General features: G+C 52.8%; 1 protein-coding gene across 1 annotated transcript in view; it reads right to left on the bottom strand.

The window, feature by feature from the left end:
• LOC149995124 (myosin-14-like) overlaps positions 1-21,252 on the bottom strand; it is a 71,565-nt gene that overhangs the window by 50,093 nt on the left and 220 nt on the right. The window contains exons 2-10 of the mRNA XM_090260512.1: positions 17,793-18,203; positions 11,031-11,187; positions 9,114-9,141; positions 8,868-8,970; positions 8,178-8,201; positions 6,864-6,956; positions 6,490-6,553; positions 3,752-3,856; positions 2,722-2,862 (exon numbers count right to left, since the gene is read on the bottom strand). Coding sequence (XP_090116638.1) covers positions 2,722-2,862; positions 3,752-3,856; positions 6,490-6,553; positions 6,864-6,956; positions 8,178-8,201; positions 8,868-8,970; positions 9,114-9,141; positions 11,031-11,187; positions 17,793-18,200 — 1,123 coding nt within the window. The 5' untranslated portion in view covers positions 18,201-18,203. The remainder of the gene's footprint in view (positions 1-2,721; positions 2,863-3,751; positions 3,857-6,489; positions 6,554-6,863; positions 6,957-8,177; positions 8,202-8,867; positions 8,971-9,113; positions 9,142-11,030; positions 11,188-17,792; positions 18,204-21,252) is intronic.

The raw sequence follows: 21,252 nt of genomic DNA, 5'->3' as shown, positions 1-21,252 counted from the left end.
GGTCGCATCTCCAGCCAGGTCTCCAGTTGGGGGCGCACGAGAGGCAAGCACACATTGATGTTTCTCTCCCTCTCTTTCTCCCTCCCTTCCCCTCTCTCTAAAAATAAATAAATAAAATCTCTTTAAAAAAAAGAGACTGTATATAAAAAAATAAAATAAAATTGATGGTGGTGATGGATGCACAACTCTGTAAATATGCTAAAAGCCACTGACTTGTACACTTTAAACAGGTCAATGGTTTGATGTTTCAATTATATCTCAATAAGGCAGTTAATTTAAGCTGGATAAATACAGAAGTTGCACCTCTCTTTGGATCCACCATTTCTTTTCTAAGAATTGCTCCCACAGTTCTGTTCACCCGTGAGCACAAAGACCTGGGTACATGGAGAGTCAAGGCATTTTTCTGGCCATTCCCATAGCAAGGGGCTGGAATCACCCTAAGAGTCTGTCTGCAAGGAACAGGGTTTGGAAACAAGACTCCTAGTTCACCTAACAATGAAAACTCACACAGCCACAAAAAAGACTAAAGCTCATCTATACAGACTGAAACAGAATGATGCCCAAAATCTAGTGTCTGGTAGGGAAAGTGGGGAACAAAGTTCTCGAGCACTGGGTGATGAGCTGAGTAACCGCAGTGCCGCCTGGGACCCAACCCAGGGCCTGATGTGTCAGGTGGTCTTCACTCGCGAGTGGGTGATGCTGGAAGGAAGGTCAGGAGGTAGAGCCTGCATGGAGCAGCTGCTGTGCGGGGAATTTTAAATCAGTAGGAAATATATTAACATTTGAATCACCAGGATAGCTAAGCATCAGCCCTGAAGTTAGAAAATGCCTGTCCTTATAAAAAAAAATAATAATAATAACAATAATAATGTGCATCTTTCCTATCTCGTCTAAAATTTCTCAAAGGTGATGTAGGAAGCCTAACAGTGAGAAATTAGGGCTCGAGGGGGTGGGGCTTTAGGAGACTTGGTTCTCCCAGGACAACCCTCGGTCATGTTTGCATGTCATACGTTATGCCTGAGGGCTATTTAAGGTGACATGTGTCAGGAGGCCAGGTGGAATCTGAGGGGCCAGGCTGCGAGGCCCAGCCCCTCACCATCTGACTTTGTCTGCCAGCTGCCCAGGGAGCGGAGCTGCGACAGGCAGGCGTGGGGATTATGCAACCGTGGTTGGGAAACCCGGCAGGGGAGGCCTGGGACCCTGTGTCAATACGCCCAAGGAGGCCGCCAGTTTGCGGCCGGGTAGACAGCCAAGCTGGCGCTCTGATTGCAGCCCTTCCACGTGGGCCCTGGAGCCACCAGCAACAGCTCCCAGGGCCTCTGGCAGTGGCAGGGCCCAGAGAACGAGACCGGCCCTGGCCCTGCTCAGATCTGGAAATCCGGGTCTTTCTCCACGGGACCAGTGAGAAAAATCACAGTGCACGCAAACGACAAAACGTCAGGCTGCCGCCAGAAAACAGACTGAGGTCGACCTCTGTGCGCCTGTTATAGGCTGAATCACACACCCCTCCCCCAGAAAAAGATATGTTGAAGTCCTAACCGCAGGACCCCTCCAAACGTGACCTTATGTGGGCAGTGGGTCATGGCAGACATAATCGTTTTAGTTAAGATGAGGTTGTACTGGTGGCCCCAAACCAAGCATGACGGGCGTCACTATCACAGGTGGACACTGGGCACACAGGTGTGCACACGGTGCAAACGCCACCTGAACACGAAGGTGGAGATCAGGTGATGCGTCTACACGGCCAGGAACTGGGAGGGTTGCCAGGAAACCACCAGAGGCCAGGGGAGAGGCAGGGGGACAGATTCTCCCAGGAGCAGCCACGCCTGCCCACACCCTGATCTCAGACTGCGGGCCTCCAGACCTGGGAGACCATTGTCACTTCCTGCCATGCGAGGGGCTCGGCGTGGGGTGCCTTGTGACATTGGCCCTAGTGAACGAACAAACAGAGCTCTGCACCAGGGCTATTGTGAAAGCGTCCTGTGCGGTGACAAGGTCAGAGGCAAACCAACAGAGCCCGGGCTGAGGATCTGGGTATTTCACACCAGGGCCGCTCAGCCCAGACCAACACCTTCCTCCCCGCACCCTCACCTCAGCCTCCTCCTGGCCGCCAGTCCATCCTCCACATGGCCCAGAGCCACACCCCTGCCCTGCTCCCAGCACCCCCAGGACAAAGTCCCAGCCCCTCAGGCTGGAATTGGAGGCCCCGCCTGCCTCTGCAGCTTCACCCCTCACTCTCCTCTGTCACATACTAGACCAAAGGTTCAATGCCTCAAACCTGCTGTGCCTTTCCTGCCTCAGGGCCTTTGCACAGGCTGTTCCCCTGCCTGAAAGGCCCTTCCCCTGTATCACCTGTGCTCACTCACTGAGCTCCCCCAGGCCTTTGCTCAAACATCACCATCCCAGTGGGCCCCTCCTGATTCCCTACCTAAAGCTGACCCTTCGCGTCCCCATTCCTTATTCTATTTTTCTCCCCGACATTCATCACCTCTGCACAGACCACAGAATTCCTTATCTATCTGGGTCGTGGTGCTCATTTAGTCAGTCTCCCCCAGACAGGGACGCTTACCGGTGTCATTTCCTGCTGTGGCCCCCGTGTCCACACACAGGACTTGCCCAATAAACGCCTGAGCAAATAAAGTAGGGTATAGCTGACCTGGTCCCCCGCCCTACCCACACAGAGCCCACCCCAACGCTGCGCGGGGCGCAGGGCTCACTCACAGGTGATCTCCTCGTGGGTGAATCCCAGGACCCGCAGGGACTCCAGGGTCTCCTGGAAGAGCTCCCGCTCCTGGCCCGGGGAGGACGCTGGCCCGTTGGTGAGGAAGCGGTAGTGGGAGCCCGGCTCCAGGAGGAGGTCAGCTGTAGGGGCAAAGGGCGGAGGCCATGGTCAAGGGTGAACGGTGGAGTCAGACTCACATCCCGGCTTCCTCGGAGCCCACCCCAGGTGAGTCACATCCCCACTGGGAACCTCTGGCTCCTCCTCTGCTAAATGAGCGAGGATCCTTTCCTCATGGGCTCAGTGGAAGTGCTGGGCGTGGAGTGGGTGATTAGCATTTATTAGGCCTTTGATCTTCCCTCCTTCCATAGAGATTCTCAAGTCCTGGAATTGCCCAGAGCAGGCAGGAGCTGCTGCAGCAGAAGCCACGGGCCCGAGGGTGCCCGAGTGAGCGGAAGCTGTGGGACAGCGGGGACCAGCAGCAGAGGGCACGCGGGCTCAGAAGCCACCGTGAGCAGGACCCTGGGTGAGGAGGGGCCAGGAGGAGGCCCAAGTGACAGGGTGGCAGGAGCCAGAGGAGAGGGAGCCACAGGGCAGCGGGGCCACTGTCCGTAGCCAGCAGGCAGGAGGGGAGCCGCGAAGCCACACAGACAGGACCACAGGGACCCGCGAGGCAGCGGACGCTGGAGTCACACCCGCTGGAGTGAGCACAAGAGACAGAAGCGTGAACAGGAGCCACGTGGCCACATGGCCAGTGTGGTCAAGACCCAGGAGACAGCAGCAGGACCAGAGGGCAGCAGAACCCACCCAGCAGCACAGGCCGGGGGGCAGCGGGGGTGGGGCGGGGTGGGTGGCCAGACTCCCTGTTGGCAAAAGTGGTGAGGGGGCAGGAACCAGGGGCAGCGGGATCCAGGAGGCTACAGAATCCACTACCCAGCAGGAGCCTCACACATACAAGCCCCTCCCACTTCATCCCCTGGGGACCCAGAGAAGCCAGAGGTCCGTGTGCCCCCCGCGCCCCTCAGCAGCAACACTGAGCCTTGAGCTGCTCTCCGGCGCCGCCCAGCAGCTGGTAGAAGATGTGGAAGCTGCACTCGTCCTTGGCCTGGCGGATGGCCCGCGACTTCTCCAGCAGGTCTGGGTGCAGGTGAGTCAAGGTGCAGAAGAGGGGAGGGACGGGACCCCGCCTGACCCCCTCGATTCATTCTGACCCCCTGCTATCCCATAATGCAGTGAAGTCCTTCACAGCCCAGCCCGGTGACCTTGCCACTAACCAGAGGAGTGGCCTTGAGCATGTCACTTAAGCACTTGTGCCTCAGATTCCCCATCTGTGCAAGGGGCCTGATCACAACACCCATCAGTGAGTTGCTGTGGGGTAAGTGAGCTATAGCAAGAATATCTCCTGCCCCGGCTGGTGTGGCTCAGTGGGGTCACTGGTTCAATTCCTAGTTAGGGCACATGCCTGGGTTGCCCGCCAGGTCCCCAGTTGGGGACGTGCGAGAGGAAACTGATGGATGTTTCTCTCCCTCTCTTTCTCCCTCCCTTCCCCTCTCTCTATCAATAAATAAAATATTAAAATAAAAATAAAAAAAACAATATCTCCACCGGTCAGTTACCCTCCCAGCCTCAGTTTCCCTGTATAGATATTGAGGCTATTGGCTCCTCCCTCCTAGGAAAGTCACATGACTTGTTCATGCGCTGAAATTGGCGACACACTTCAGAGTAAACAAAACGGCCAATAACTCCTTTGCACCTCCATGACATAATTTTGCGTGACACTCGTAACACAGAGCCTGGCCCACAATGGGCTGCAAACTGAGGCCCATCGACTTAAAGCCGTGGGGTCACTAACCTGCTGGGCAAATGCGGAGCAGGCGGAGAGGGTCCCTCAGGCAGGGAGGGATGGGGAAAGCACACACAACCTGTGCGACCCAGGGCACCTGCCTCGTGGGCGCAGAGGAGGAGCTGAGCGGTCCCAGGACCCACCAGGTGCACTGGAAACCCTCAGGACATGTGGGGTGCTGGGGGTGTTCTGGTGGAGCCTGAGGCCTATCAGATTGGCCTGGGGGCAGCACCCGTCCACCCCCGGGTGCCAGGCCAGGAGGCAGAGACAGCTGTGCGCAGCGGGGGCAGATAGAGGTGTGTAGGGGGCGTGCACGGGAGAAAACGTTCACATGCAGGTGGAGAAGACAAGTGTGAAGATAAAAAGAGGAGGTGGGGTGGGAAGGGCGCTGAGCTCTCAGAACCCACGTGCGCAGCAGCCACGATGCAGCGAAGCCGTGGGCCTCGGGGACTGTGGGGACTGCAGGGGACCCTGGGCCTCCCAACCTTCCTCAGACTTCAGAACACAGCGAGTTTACCAGACACCCTCAGGGATGGGGATATAGTTTCTTATTAATATCGTTAACATTATGACGAATAATTATTAATCAATAATATTAACATCAGTAAGGACATGGTTAATTCAGTCCAATCATTAATTTTTAATAACCAGAGCTTGTTATTGAGTGCGTACTACGTGGTGCGGGTCGTGCTAAGAATTTGACCCACATTGTCCTCTAAACCCTTCCTTCTTGGGCGGGTTCTGTGGTCCTTCCCCTTCCACGGAGCAGGAGACTGAGGCACAGAGAGGTCTCGTCACGTGCCCATCGTCCCAGCAGCCTCAAAGCGCTGAGCTGGCTTGGGGCCCAGGTCTGCACAATTTGTCTGCTCTGCACTCTGGGAGCTCCCGCCGTCTCCCTTGTAAGTTCCTACCGAGCTCGCAGGCCGCCTGTGCAGAACGGTGTGCGCGCAGCAGGCCTGAGCCTGCCCTGGGCTGAGTTCTGGGGACCTGCATTGCAGGAGGGGCTCCCTGAGCCTACGCTGTACAAAATTACCTGGCTTCTGCGGAACACCTGCTTTCCTTTGGGGAGCCTGGGGTGTTGGTGTGTTCCAGGCAGGGGGTGCTGACTGGGGACCAGCCCCCAGGAAAAACCCTGGGTGCCGAGTCGCTGATGAGCTTCCCTGGAACACACCATGTGTTGTCACACCTCTTGGCCGGGAACATTAGCGTGTCCCGTGTGACTCCACGGGGAGAGAGCTCTGGGCGCTGCGCTGGATTCCCCTGGACTTGAGCCCACGCGCCTCCCCTCTGCTGACAGTGCTGTGTCCTTTCACGCGATGAATTCTGATGTGAGTAGGACTATAAGGTGAGGCCCGTGAGTCCTCTGAGTGAATCAATGAACCTGAGGAGGGTCCAGGGAACCCCGACCCACTGCCCCTTAGCAAGGCTGTGCTGGCCTTCTGATAAAAGTAGCGGAGCCCTGCTGGTGTGGCTCAGTGGATTGAGCACCAGCCTATGAACCAAAGGGTCGCTGGTTCGATTCCCAGTCAGGGCACGTGCCTGGGTTGCGGGCCAGGTCCCCAGTTGGGGGCGTGTGAGAGGCAACCACACAGTGATGCTTCTCTCCCTCTCTTTCTCTCACTCTTCCCCTCTCTCTACAAATAACTAAAATCTTTTTAAAAATTGTAAAAAAAAAAAAAAAGGTAGCAGAAGCCCCTGCCCTCTTCCTTCCAGGTACAGGTGCTGTCTCTGTCCCTTTCTTCCCAAGGTTCTGTGACCTTTCCCCTTCCACGGAGGGGAAACTGAGGCACCGTTCCTGAGCAGCAGGAGCCAGGGTCCCCTGTGTGTTCAGACCCCTGTTTCCTGTAAGCAGCGTGACCCCCGAGAGCCTCCGTCCTTGGCCGCTGCCCCTCGTCCCCCCAGGCAGCGTCAGGGCCCTGAAGGATACAGGTCTCGATGTTGGCGCCCACAATGTACCCAGCAACGTCAAAGTTGATGCGGATGAATTTGCCCTGGGAGGTAAGGGGGTGGGGTGGGGGGCTGAGCTGAGGGTCCGCTTCCTCCAGAGGGTTTGAAGAGCAACTCACTCCCCCACTCACCCCTCCCAGAGCCAGCACTGCCTCTTGCCTTTCTCTTTCCCATCACCCCAATCACGGGGGTCTCAGCAGGGGGCTCCCTGGGGAATCCAAGGTCCAGGCCCCTTTGGCTTCTCTCCTCAGGACCCAAGCCCCCAGCCCCCTGGCCCCTCCTCCCTCAGTAGACGCATGCATGTTGCCTGCCCCCTCCCCATGTAGCTGGGCTCTGCCCTCACTCAGCACTCACAAATCGGGAGGAGTTGTCATTCTTCACAGTCTTGGCATTGCCGAAGGCCTCCAAGATGGGGTTGGCTTGAAGAAGCTGCCGCTCCAATTCGCCCTGCGCGGGGGGGATTGGGGGGGAGGAGATGGCGCCTCAGTGAGAACATGGGCAGGAGGCTGGGGTCTGGTTACAGCTGATTGAATGTGTGTGCGAGGGACCTTTGTTTATCTGGGTGTGTGCCTACTTCCCTGTATCCAGGTGGTGCCTGCCAGTCTATTGTGAAGGGAACAAGGAAACATCTCCAAGCTCAAATGTTGAGTGGAAACAAAGTAAAACAAACAAAAATTTTTTTTGCAGAATAATACCTATAATGTGATGCCATTGACAAAAAAAATACATCAAGGAAAAAAACGCCACCAAATAAGATGTGCATTTCTATAGGTATATTATACGTGTTTGTAAACATTTAGAGGAAGTTCTGCAAGGATACACACCAAAATATCAACAGTATAAGGCACTCCAATGAAGGAGCACTGAGAGAAAGGAATTTCACTTTATCTGATTATTTTTGTTGTTGTTACAGTGAATATGTACTCATGCATTACTTGCAGAATTAAGGAAAAATCTATACCACCTATATAAAGTGTTTCAAACTGGCACATTATAGGCACTCAAGAAATGATAGTTTCCTTCCCTATGGGTAGGGATCTTACTTTAAACTTCCCCACAGCCATCTTGGTGTCAGAGCCAGGAACATAGTACGTGCTCACTAAATTGCAGTTTTCTTTTCCTCCTTCCTAGCCAGGCTCTCTAAGGCATGGACTATTTTTTAAATCTCTCTGTAAGCCCTCAGAGACTAGCCTGAGCTGAGGGCCTGAAGTAAATGGCAGCGTGGGTCTCTGGGTTGTGTGAATTCATGGGGTCTATGGGCCCCACCTACAAACATTTCGCAGATTAGCAATAAGTGGTACTTTTGGTCTCTGAGTTATTTCATGTTGGTATCTATGGCCAGTCTGCACACACACAGTAAAGCTAATGTAAGTAGCAGTGCAGACTGGGATCTGTATACATACAGTAGGACCACACTAAGTGACAGCACAAACCCTGGGTGTGTGTATGCAGCAGGGCTGCCAAAAACAACTGTGGGTAGCCCAGTGTACACACAGTAGGGTTGCATTAAATGACAGTGCAGGGTCTGGTGTACACTTAGTAGGACCACCATAAGCGTCAGTGTGGGTCCCTGGCGGGTGTGCCCACCAGTGCCTTGGGCCCTGTATGCCAGAAAGACCATGAGTTGGGGTGATCTGGGTGGCATTAGGGTGATTCCCTGCTACTCACATAAGACATGGCGCTGGTGGAGGCCTGAGGAAATCACGGGACACGAGACACGAACCAGGACATGGACCAGGACACAGCACATGAAACATGGACAGACACACAGGTGAACTGGTGGTCTCGGGTAGTGGCCAGGGAAGGGGTAGGGATGACGAGGAGAGACGAGGCACGTGGAGTGGGGGGATCTGGGGGGACCATAATGCCTGGGTCTGAATCCACTCTACCCCTTGCTGGGCATATGACATCTGAAATCAACTCACTCAAGCCGTGCCTTCAGTTTATTTTTTAACATAGGAAAACAATGCCCACCTCACTGGAGTGTTAAATCAATGTGAGCAAAGGGGCAAGCACTATATAAATGCCCACTTATAAAGCCAACCAGGGCATTGCAGGTACCTAAATCAGGCCTGACACATAGTAGATGCTCAGGAATGTAAGCACCTACTATGTGCCTGGTGTTGTTCCAAAGGGCAACAAGGCCATGAACTGGGCCTTGCATTTATTGTCCACCTATCACTGCCTCTAGCACTATATCAGGCACATAGGTGCACAAGCAGCATGGGAAGCCAGGAGAAGACCCACAACTAGGTTCCCCCATGAGGGAGGCGGGGAGTTATGGGGAATACAGAGCCTGAGATGGAGGGGGCATTTCTGGTGGCAGGGTCTAGAGCATGTGCAAGGCAGGTCATTTACCGGTACACCCGGCTCCTTCCTGCCCTTCGGTGATGATGCCACATGGGCAAGGTATTGGATGACTTTCTTGGTGTTTTCTGTTTTCCCGGCTCCAGACTCCCCACTATGGGGGGGGAACAAGGGGAAGTAAGAGGAGTTAGCAAAGAGGGATTAGCAATGATTTCAGGTAAACCCCTGCCCATTCCAAGGAGAGCCACACCCAGCTCAGACCCCACCTCCACCAGGAATCCCTTCAGGATTACTCATGTGCAGAGAATGGACTGATCCTCACGATCTGCAGGGGACAGAAGGGAACATGTCACCTGGGATGGTCTCTTCTGAAGGACCTTGGCTCCTTATGCTGGCTACTCCCATTTCAAAATCATTCCCCAGGGGCTAAGGGAAAGCTTTGGTTTTGATGCGTGATCCTCCTGGATTCTAATACCCAACCCAACTCGGCTTCCTGCTTGCTGTGTGACCCTGGGAAAGCAGCTGTCCCTCTCTGAGCCTCAGTTTCCTCACTTGAGAAAACAATAAACTTCAGCTAAATGGCATGAAATTCATTCATCAGGCTTCAGTTGGAGCCACTGCGCTGTGCTGAGCATGAGCTCCAAAGACAGGAGAGCACGATCCTGGACCGCAGGGAGGCAGCGGTCAAGGACTCTGGGTTCAAATCCCACTTCAGCCACCCACCCACCAGTGGGACCTTGGGTATTGCCTGCACTGCTCCGTGCCTCAGTGTCCCCATCTGGAAGCCAGGGAGATGAGCTCACCTGCCTCATGGGGTTGCTGTAGGGTTAAATATGGTAATCCATAAAAAGCCCTTGGCGTGGAGTAGGCACTCACCCTTACTTCATTGTACCTTTATTCTTAAGATATAATAACTGGGATAAATAACAACTGAAAATTATACAAATCAATGTATCCCAAACTAGATTATATAACCAAATAAGTGTTACCTACGATTAAGTATAAATTTATAATGTGAATATAAAAATGTGACATCTAAATATGTTCTGCTGCATAAAATAGATATGTTATAGATTGTCTATCAGACCAGCAAGTGTGCATCAGGGTTCACAGAAGGACCTGGGCGGGGAGGGGATCTTGTGAGACCACCGACTGCTGAGCCTCCCCCAGAGTTTCTGGCTCAGCAGGTCTGGGGCCCAAGTGTGAATTTCTGAAAGTTCCCTGGTGCCGCCAATGCTGCTGGTTGGGGGGCCGCACTCTGAGAGCCCCCCCATCATACGATATAAATATATTATCATAGCATACCTTAGAAACGTAGCATATATTACATGCTATAAGTTTAATACGTACAATATAAATATACTGCTCATACTATTATGTCACATGACAGTAAGGTGTACATTTTAAAACATTTGATTTTTTAAAATCCTCACCTGAAGATATATTTATTGATTTTAGTGAGAGAGGGGGAGAGAGAGAGAGAGAGGGAGGGAGGGGCAGAGAGAAGGGCAGAGAGAGAAACACTGGTGTGAGAGAGAAACGTCAATCGGTTGCCTCCTGTGCACGCCCAGACCAGTGATCGGACCCACAACCTAGGTGTGTGCCCTGACCGAGGTTCAGAGCCTCAAACTTTTGGTGTACGGGACAATGCTCAAACCAGCTGAGCCACCCGGCCAGGGCTGTTTAACATACATTTTAATATATACAAAATATGTATTAAAATAGATATAACGAGTGCATCATGTATGTTACATGTGAGTAACGTCATCAGGACTGCTTCCTGTTGTCACGGCGTGAATGGCGGCCCCTTTAACAGACAGTGCCACCACCTGCCCAGTTGGACACTGCAACCCCATCTGCCCACCCGCAAGGGGCTGCTATTCACCCCATGACAATGCAGATTGTGTCAAAAACATAAATGTTGAATGAATGAATGGAGACTCTAAGAATCACTGTCTCAAGAGAAATTTTGGCACAAGCCTGGCACCCATTGGCTCCCAACTGGTCCTTGCTGAGAGAAGAGGGAACACAGAGGCAGATAGAAAGGGGCCTGACGCAGGACCGGAGCCTCATCCACTGAGCCTGCCATTGCGTTCCCTCCCGCCCCACAAGAGAAGCCTCCTGGAGTCTGAAATCCTGGACCTGTCCTCTGACCCCGATCCCCAGCCCCGCCCCCCGAAGGGCCGCCCCCCGCAGCCCCCGCCCCGCACTCACCCTGGAGCATGCTTCGGTAGGCGCCCTCCGTCACTGCATACACGTGGGGAGGCACTTCGTGGCGTTTCTTGCCCCGGTACATCTCCACGATGGACTCCGTGTAGATGGGGAGCTGCTTGTACGGGTTGATGACCACACAGAAAAGGCCCGAGTACGTCTGCAGGGGACAAGAAGGGGGAGGGTCTCACCCGCTGGCCTGCGGCCCGAGGGGGTCCACAGCTGGGCAGCTCGTGCCCCGCACGAGGAGGTCCGCCACGGTTGCCGAGGACGCCTGACAACGTCGATTCCAACATTCGTTACAAACATTTTCAGGCTGATGGCAGGAAAGAATCCTTCCAAACTGCTCAGAGGTGCTGTGTGGGGCAGGGTTCACCCTGAGAACCAGCAGACTCGGGTCACAGCCTGTCAGCCCTGGACTCATTCACCACGGAAGGGCCACGGGCCAACACACCTACTGCAGATTCTTTTTTTTTTAAGTCTATTTTATTGATTATGCTATTACAGTTGTCCCATTTTCCCCCCTTTCCTCCCTTTGCCCCCCTCCGCCTGGTACCCCCCTTCCCTCCAGCAATTCTCCCCTTAGTTCATGCCCATGGGTCATGCATATAAGTTCTTTGACTTCTTCCTTTCCTATATTCTTCTTCTTTTAAAAAAAACTATTTTCTTTATTTTATATTGATAATTATCCTTTTTAAAATGATTTTATTTATTTATTTTTAGAAAAAGGGTAAGGAAGGGAGGAAGAGTGGGAGAGAAACATCAGTTCTGTGGTTGCCTCTTGTGCGCCCCCAACTGGGGACCTGGCCCACAACTCAGGCCTGTGCCCTGACTGGGAATCGAACCGGCAACCATTTGGTTCATAGACCGGCGCTCAATTCCTATACTATTCTTAACATCCCCCTGTCTATTTTGTACCCACCACTTCTGCTTCTCAACCCTGCACCATTTCCCCATTTCTCCCCTTTCCCCTCCCAGCTGATAGCCTTTCAAATGATCTCCATACCTATGATTCTGTTCCTATTCTGGTTGTTTGCTTAGTTTGTTTTTGTTTTTTAGATTCAGTTGTTGATAGTTGTGAGTTTGTTGTCATTTTAATGTTCATAGTTTTGATCTTTTTTCTTAAACAAGCCCCTTTGACATTTCATATAATAAGGGCTTGGTGATGCACTCCTTTAGCTTCACCTTGTCTGGGAAGCACTTCATCGCTGCAGCTTTCTTTATAAGGGCACGGACTGGAAATGAACCGAACCCATGTTCCTGAAGTGGATTCCTGACACTCTCAGTGTAAGGGTAGGGCACGGTCTCCAAAACATTATCAAGTGACAGGAAACCCGGCGAGAACTGCTGGCATCGAACGGGGCGGAAGAGGAATATTTCCACATACTCGCTCGGATGCCCACGGAATATCCCGGGAAGAGCGCGCACAGTGCCAGCAGCAACTGAAACACGACAGGAATATTCCGTGGTGTCTATTAATAGCAGACTCGCAGGGACTGCTGAGACAAATTGGATCACATAAGCCCCTAAGTGCCATCTTTGATGACATATAAATTTAGAATGTGAATATAAAAACATGACATCTCAATATGTTGTTGCGTACAACAGGCATATTGTCGATGGTCTATTATACCACTGGTTCTCACAGTTGGGGTCTGCTCTTCCTGGAGGAAATGCCCAATGGCAGGTTCTAGGCACGCGGAATTTAAGATGTAATATGCCTTTGCGTCCAAGTTCATGGACTTCCTGAATCTGTCCACACACCCGCTGGGCCTGGCTTCAGGAAGGTGGGACCATTTAAGAACTCTTCCAGCTGATCCAGAGCACCAGGCAGACAACACACACTCAGGACAGGCAGAGGTAGTTAGACAACTAGATTGCTAGCTGGTTACCTAGCTAAACCAACCCAGAGAGCTAACTAGCTGCAGTTAGCCGGCTCAACTAGCCAGCGAGGTAGCTGCTTAGTGGCTTAGAGAGTTAACTATTAAACCAGTGAGCTACCGAGCCAGCTACTCAGCTGGTTAGCCACCCGGCCAGTGACCAGTTAGGACTGCTTTTGGCTCCCTGACAGCTTGTGCTTCCCGAGCAGAGCAGGGTGTGGCCACCGCCACGGGCTGCCGGGCTCCCAGGTGCCAACCTTTTAACGGTGGGAGGGTGGGTGGCCAGCAGGGAGCGGAGCAACCGGTTTGCTGGGTGCTCCGGGGAGCTCCGCCCCCGGCTCTCAGAGGGCGGGGCAGCCGGACCACATTCCCTGGGAGGGTATCTCATGGCTGCTGGCGCCCCGGCCCGCACTCCCGGCGGGCGGGCGGAGGATCCCACTGCCCCTGCCCCATCCTGCCAGCCACACCTCGTCTCCTGGGCGACACCCCGGCAGGAACCTGAGCTGGCTGCCAAGGCCAGGGGGCATCGTGCAGAGGCTGGTGCACCCAGAGAGGGTTGGGGACAGCCGGGTGCCCGGAGCACAGCTGGGGAAACCTGTTGGAAGGGTCCAGAGTAGCTGTTCCAGCACTGGGGACACTAAAGGCAGACCCACGCGGCCCCACTTAGCCCCGCGACTCTCCCCAGTCTCAGTTTCCTCCTCGAGAAACCGGGAACGACACTCCCCACTTCATTACAGCAGCTGTGGGGATTAAGGGAGATAAAGAATAAAAACCAGCCAGCCCAAGGCGGGGCCCATAAAGGCGCTCTAAATATGGGTCCTGAGACTCCCAGGGACCCATCCCACCTGGGAGCTGAGAGCTTGCTCAGACTTCAAAGCCACGGCAGCCTGGGATTCTAGCTGTGTGACTTCACACAAGGGATGTGTCCTGTCTGAGCCTCAGTCTCCAGCCCTGGAAAATGGGGCTTTTAACATCATCCCCTAGAAGAATTCTAAAAGTGAAGGCCCGCAGTGCATCTCCCGTGTCCCCCAGAGCAGGGAGCATCACAACTGCTCAACAACTGGATGCCTTGCCCTGACCGGAGTGGCTCAGTGGGTTGGGCGTCATCCTGCAAAGCAAACGGTCGCCGGTTTGATTCCCAATCAGGGTACATGCCTGGGTTTCGGGTTCCATCCCGGGTTGGGGTGTACGAGAGGCAACAATCAACATTTCTCTCTCACACTGATGTTTCTCTTTCCCTCTTTCTCTCTCCCTCCCCCTCTCTAAAAACAGATAAATAAAATCTTAAAAATAAATAAATAAAAGCAGGTTCCTCCCTGCCCCAAGCTTCTCAGTGAAGGACAGTGACTCAGAGTGATTCAAGGCCTAATAGCTTATTAAATAGCAGAAACCAGATTTCTGGTGCCCTGGAAGCCCCACTTGCCTCTGGACAACACTGCCTTCCCATCACCAGTGATCAGTCAACAAATATGGCCATGCCTGGTGTGGCTCAGTGGATTGAGTGCCAGCCTGCGAACCAAAAGGTCGCCGGTTTGATTCCCAGTCACAGTGTATACCTGGGTTGCAGGCCAGGTCCCCCATTGGGGGCATGTGAGAGGCAACCAGTTGATGTATCTCTCACACACCAAGGTTTCTCTCCCTTTCTTTCTCCCTCCCTTCCCCTCTGTCTAAAAATAAGTAAATAAAATCTTAAAAAACAAAAACAAAACAAATATGTATCCATCACGGGCCCCTGGGCACAGCTTGAATCGCACGTATAACATCTAGCTGGGTGGTTTCAGCAGGCACTGTAACCTATCTGAGTCTCGTTTTCTCATCAAATGGGGATGGGAACAGTGCTCCCACATGCAGATGCTAGAAGCTATCCCAAGTTCATGTTGCACATACAGGGCTCAGCATGGACCCTGGAACACCAAGCGCACATAATACATTAGCTGTTAACTAATGCTGGACCAACACTTCCCCTCCTCAAACTACCTCACGGCCATATGTAGAAGTGGGTCAACATGATCACACTGGAGGCCTGGCTGGTGTGGGTCAGTGGATTGAGCGCCGCCGGCCTGTAAACCAGAGGGTTGCAGGTTCGATTCCCAGTCAGGGCACATGCCTGGGTTGCGGGCCAGGCCCCTAGTTGGGGGCGCGCAAGAGGCAACCACACATTGATGTTTCTCTCCCTCTCTTTCTCCCTCCCTTCCCCTCTCTAAAAACAACTAAATAAAATCTTTAAAAAACAAAAAAAAAGAAAAGATCGCATTGGAAAGAAGTTTAGAACAGCACCCAATAAGAAACCCAATAAGAAATCAGGCCCTCACTAAGTGCCAATTCCCTTCCCATCTGTGTTTCCAGAATCTTCCATTTCACTTCCACTTGTCAGGCCACTGGTTCCTGGGCCACAGCCTTAGCTTAGGCCTCACCACTTTTTCCCCTGAACTTTCCCAATTATCTTCCTATTGCAGGAGATAAGATGTGGGGTCTGGAATCAGATAATCTGGGTTCAAATCCCAGCTTAGCCAGTTCCTAGCTCTGGGGCCTTGCTCAAGTCCTGGCCCCTCTCTGAGGTTCAGCTTCCCCACCTGAAGAATGGGGGTAATGGCAGACACCTTGCAAGGTTGCTGCGAGGGTTCAGAGTATTTGTTAAAAGGTAAAGAGTAGTTCAGTGTTTTAGGGGTCCCTCCGATCTCCCTGCCTTTGGTGAGGCCCAGAGGAATGGCCTCTTTCCCAGGACTTACAAAGGCGATTGAGACACCCACGGGGCCTGTGTAGCCCGGAGGAGGTGCCAACCCCATCCAGGGTCAGACAGGGTCAAACCCCACATCTGCCACCACTAGCCGAGGGGCCCTGAGCCGGCCACTGGCCCTCTCACAGCCTGCCTCCTCCTTCCCAAACAGGGGTCAGAACTCACACAAATATTCACATCTTGTGCTTTGTGACCCTTAACAGGGTCACAAATTTGAATATTTGAATATTGGGGCCAGTTGACTTACTTTCATTTCTTTATATATCACATCATTTATTGAAATGTTTTTATTACTCTCATTGAGGTTTCGTAGTTTTTTTAAATAGAAAACCAGAACTTTGCTTTTTTGGCTTTTAGTTAGGTATTTTTATGAGTGAGGCCCCAGGCTCCAAACTGATGTTTGGAGCCTAACTCTGGGGCCAGCTGCCTGCATTCAAATCCTGGCCAGACTCCTTCATGTCCCTGTGACCTGGGACCCAAGTCACTTAACATTCCTGAACATCAGGTGATAACAACAGTCCCTGGCCTGGAGGTGAGCTGATAGCCCACATGCAGCACTTAGAACAGTACTTGGAACATCATAAGTGCTCAACAAATATTTGCCAGCCACCCACTGTTATTATTTTTTCATTATTATTGCTGACATTCCTTGTCAATCTCTAATCCTGTTTGCTCTTAATAACGCTTTGGCTGCCCATTAGAACCACCCTGGAAGCTTATTAAAAATACCAAATACCCGCCCTGGCTGGGTGGCTCAGTTGGTTGGAGCACCGTCCCATACACCAAAAGATCGTGGGTTCGATCCCCAGTCGGGGCTTGTACAAATGGCAACTGATCGATGTTTCTCACCAACATCGATGTTTCTCTCTCTCCCTTCCTCTCTCTCTCAAATCACTTTAAAAAATTATCCTCCAGTGAGGATAAAAAACAAAACAAAACAAAACAAATACCCTGTAACACCCCAGAGAGCCTGATTTATATGTGCGGGCATGGAACGCAGGTGTTGGTATTTTTAAAAAAACTCCCCAGATAATCCTAACATGAAGGCGGGGTTAGAACCGCTATCCTATTTCTTCTGTTTGCTGTAAAGATTATGTAACGTGAGAGATACTGCCTGCTTAAGAGACGGGCTACCTCAGCCAACCTCACCACCGTCGATCCCATCTCAATCTTAAGAGGCACCATAGCAAAATGGGAGAGCCCGGAGCTGGACCAGGGTCTGCCCCATCCAACTGGGTGACCTTGGCCAAGGAACTTGACCTTTCTGTGCCTCAGTTTCTTTATCTATAAAATGCTTTATAATTGTGCAGATGTACCAGGACCATATATAGTCTTTATGTAAGTGATGTGTTCTCATTCGTTTTTTATCTCCTTGAAATAATGTGTTACTTAATTATAATCTGCTACAATCATTTTATTTCACCCACCCCCATGAGACAATATATTTTAGAGTGCCTAGTATATGCTTAATAAATGTTAGTTTGTATTGTTACTAAATCTCTCTGGGCCTCAGTTTCCTTTTAGATAAAATGGGGATAATGATAGACTCTACTTGTATAAGGTAAGAGGAAATCAATTAATACATGGAAGGCATTTATCCCAGAGCTTGTGGTTTTCCATACTCAGTGTTCTCACTAATTATTATTACAGACCCAGATCCCTTTCTCAAAACATGCTCCATGTATCATAGTTAAGAATTCAGAATGTTTTTATACTTTAGGAAAATAATAAGGTACTTTTATGGGGCACCCCCGATGGGGTCTGAGGTAGTCCTGGTAATCCATTAATTTATAATTTGGCAACAGCCCTGGCTGGTGTGGCTCAGTGGATTGAGCGCCGGCCTGCAAACCAAAGGGTCATCGGTTCGATTCCCAGTCAGGGCACATGCCTGGGTTGCGGGCCAGGCCCCCAGTTGGGGGCATGGGAGAGGCAACCACACATTGATCTCTCTCCCTCTCTTTCTCCCTCCCTTCCCTTCTCTCTAAAAATAAATAAATACAATTAAAATAAATAAATAAATATAACTTGGCGACTAAGTGTGGGAATAGTCACACGAGGTGGGATAAAGACAGTACACAGCCCCTTCAAGTCAGGATGCTGACACCCGCTCCCCATCGCCGATGCCCTCCCGGGCAGGAGGCCACTCACGTAGATGAGGCCGGAGTAGTAGCGCTCACGGAGGTTGTGCAGCACCGAGGCCTCATTGAGGCACGTCAGCTCGGCCATGTCCTCGGCCTTGCTGAACTTGGGCGGGTTCATGCGCTGGATCTGGTCGCGGGGCAAGCGCAGCCGGCGCCCGCTCTCCGCCAGCTCCACCTCCGCCTCCTCCTCGCCCTCATCTAGCAGCGCCGCCGCCTCGAACCCGTGCAGCTCCGAAGGCACCCACACCAGGCGCCGAGCGGTCCACTCCACCTGCGGGGAGGTGCCGGAGCCCCCAGGCCCCGCACCTGCGCCGGGCCCCAACGGTGCGAACAGGAACGGCTGGGCCGCCTCGGGCACCGGGCCCGGCCTGGGTGGCACCTTCCTCCCGGGCATGGTCATGGTCACTGCGGCCATGGTCTGCAGGGGAAGAGAAGAGAATGGAGGTCAAGCGGGGCTCCATTCCCACCCCAAATCCCCCAGGCAGTCCCCTTTGTCTTTCTTCACCAGACCTCTTTTCATAGTTCTGCAAAATGGGTCCAGGGATCTCTTTTCTCATTTCATCCATTCGCCTCTCTACCCACTCATTCAACAGGTATGTAGTAAGCCAGGCTGTGAGCCCGGCACTGTTCAAGGCTCTGGTCATACAGCCGTGAACAAGCCCGAAAAAGACCCCTGCGCTGTCCAATACGAAGCCACAGCACCGTGTGGCTGCTGGGCACTTGAAACGTGGCAAGTGGGCCCTGACCGGTGTGGCTGAGTTGGTTGGAGCATCCTTCCAAAAACTGAAAGGTCGTGAGTTTGATTCCCAGTCAGGGCACATGCCCAGGTTGCGGGTGCGGTCTTGGTTGGGGTGCGTGCAAGATGTTTCTCTCCCTTTCTCTCTCCCTCCCTTGCTCTCTTTCTATAATCAATAAAAAGAACATTAAAAAGAAAAAAAGAAATGTGGCAAGTAGGACTAAGGAATAAATTTTTAATTGCATTCAACTTTAAATTTAAATATAAACAGCCTCATGTAGCTACTGGGCACTTGAAATAAAGACTTCAAATGAAGATGGGTTCTAAGTTTAAGATACACACCAGATTTCTATTTGATGACATATTGCAATAATATGCTGGACATATTGAATTAAATAATATATAACATTAACATTAATTTTTACTTTAAAAAATGTTAATGTGGCTACTAGAAAAATTTAAATTATACATTTGGCTTGCATTATGTTTCTATTGCCTAGTGCTGCTGTAATCCCAGGAGACAGATAAAAAGATAAATAATTATATAGTATGTTAAATGATGAGAAATGCCAAGGAGAAAAATAAGGCAGGGAACAGTGGATATTAGCATTGAGTGGTGTTGCAGTTTTAATTGGAGTGGACAGGAAAGGCCTCTCTGATGTGGCATTTGAAAAAAAAAACTGAGGGAAATTAAGGGAGCAAACTATGGGAATATCGGGAGGAAAAGCATTTCAGGCTGGGAGAATAGCCAGTGCAAAGGCACTGAGGCAGGAGTGTTCCTGTATGTCTGTGGCATTGTGAGAGGCCAGGGAGGCTGGATTCTAGTGATGGAAGGAGAGAAGGAGGCAGGCGAGGTAAGACTGGAGACAAAGGGGGCCAGAGTAGGTCATGATGAGGAAGTTGACCCCTTAGATGGGAGCCCTAAAGGGCGTCAATCTGATGTGTGTCACTCAGGTACCCAGACTACACCAGGTCTACCCGATGCCTGCAGCACAGACTCAAATCTCCTGCCTCAGTCAACAGTGCCTCCCTTCCCTGTGACCCGGCTTCCTTCTCTGTATAATGGGGAGACTGGCCACATTCATTCACTCCTCCATTCAGTCAGCCTTCCCTGAGGCCGTGGAGGCTGGGGGCCCTGAGATGAGTCAGACAGGGCCCCGCCTGGAGGAGCTGGAGGTGTGGAGTGATCTGCTCTCAGATGGTCACAACCCGGTGTGAGCTGTGAGCTGTAATGGAGGCACCAGGCGAGCCAGAAGGTACTCAGCCCCTCCCCGCCCTCAGCGGGCCACAGACCAGTAGTGAACAGACCGCAGCAACTCCACAGCCTAAGCACCATCAGGAACGACATTCTCCCTGTCCCTCCTTACGGCCGCTCCTCTATTCTTTTCCACTGCCCCGGACACCCGCATCACTGCCTGGCCACACCGGTGCAGGAGCACCCCAACATTTCCGTCTCCCCCACCTTACTGCTTCTGCCTCTGGCCTCGGGGCCCCCGGCACCTCCAATATGCCCCTGGAGAAGTCCCTCCAAACACCCAGCTCTTCTTGAGACATCCTCAGACCTGGTCCCATCAGGCTCCTGTCCTTCCTGCAAAGCCTTTCCCACTGGAAACCTGGCTCCAAGCCACACGTCCCACTGCCCCCTAGACCCTCTCCTCACAGCCCAGCGCCAGCAGTCCTGGCCCACAGTGATGCTTGCTCCTGATGCTCTCGGGCCTTGAACCCTGCCCTCAGACGGCAGGACCCTACCCCCAGCGGATGGTGTTTCACCACCTCCCAGGCCACAAACTAACTGCCAAGGCCTCCTGCGTGGCCCCGATCCACCCAGATCCCAGCCCCATCCCCAGGACTTTACCCCCGCTGCACCCTTCCCTACTCCACCCACTTCCTCTCCAGCCCTCGGCCTTTGACCAGGAAGGGTTTGGGAGTTTTTGCAATCACCCAGTCCTATATCGTCCCCTTCCTAGAGCCAGGAGTCCAGGCCCCCAGCACCCTCCTCCTCCAGACTCAGGAGCCCAGGCCCCCAGGACCAAGGAATCTGAACCCTCAGCCCCTTCCTCCTCCCTTAGCCCCCTGAGCTCAGGCCCCCTCACCTCACTGCAGCCAGGCCAGAGGGGCGGATGCCTGGAGACTGATTCTGAGGACTGACAACAGCGCTGACCAGGCAGACTGCAGGCCTCAGCCGCCAGCCCCTCAGGCAGCCCCACCCTCTTCAGCCAGCAGGAACGCCTCTGCCTCGGCTCATTACTGTCACCAGGGCAGGTGAAAGCACCTGCCCTGGGAGGGGCAGAGACTGCTGGGCTAGAAAATGAAAAGGAGCCAGGGATCCGCCCCTGGGGCAAGGGTTGGGGCCCTTGGAATCCAGCCCTCTGACCTCAGCAGAGTGCTAGTACTCAGGAGTCCCCTCCATCCCCAGACCCAGAAATGTGCGCTCCCAGCCCCCTCCTCCCTCAGGCCCAGAAGTCTAAAACCCCAGGCTCCTCTTTCTCAGACCCAGGAACCAGGCCCCCAGGCTCCTCTCGCAAACCCAGGATTCTGGACCCGCAGCCCCAGGATTCCGGATCCCCAGCCCCAGGATTCCAACCCCCGCCCCCTCCAACAGACCCAGGAGTCCAGCCCCCAGACCGAGTCCTGGCCCGCGTGCCTTTCTCCCTCCAGACCTAGGAGTTCCGGCTCCCAGCGCCGTCCTTACTCCGACTGGGATTCCTGGCCCCCAAACCCCTCCTCGGAT

Source organism: Furipterus horrens, unplaced genomic scaffold (genome assembly GCF_987537825.1).
Source record: "Furipterus horrens unplaced genomic scaffold, mFurHor1.1.pri manual_scaffold_13, whole genome shotgun sequence".
In the NCBI taxonomy this organism is placed as follows: domain Eukaryota; kingdom Metazoa; phylum Chordata; class Mammalia; order Chiroptera; family Furipteridae; genus Furipterus; species Furipterus horrens.
This window is presented reverse-complemented; position numbering and strand designations above follow the sequence as displayed.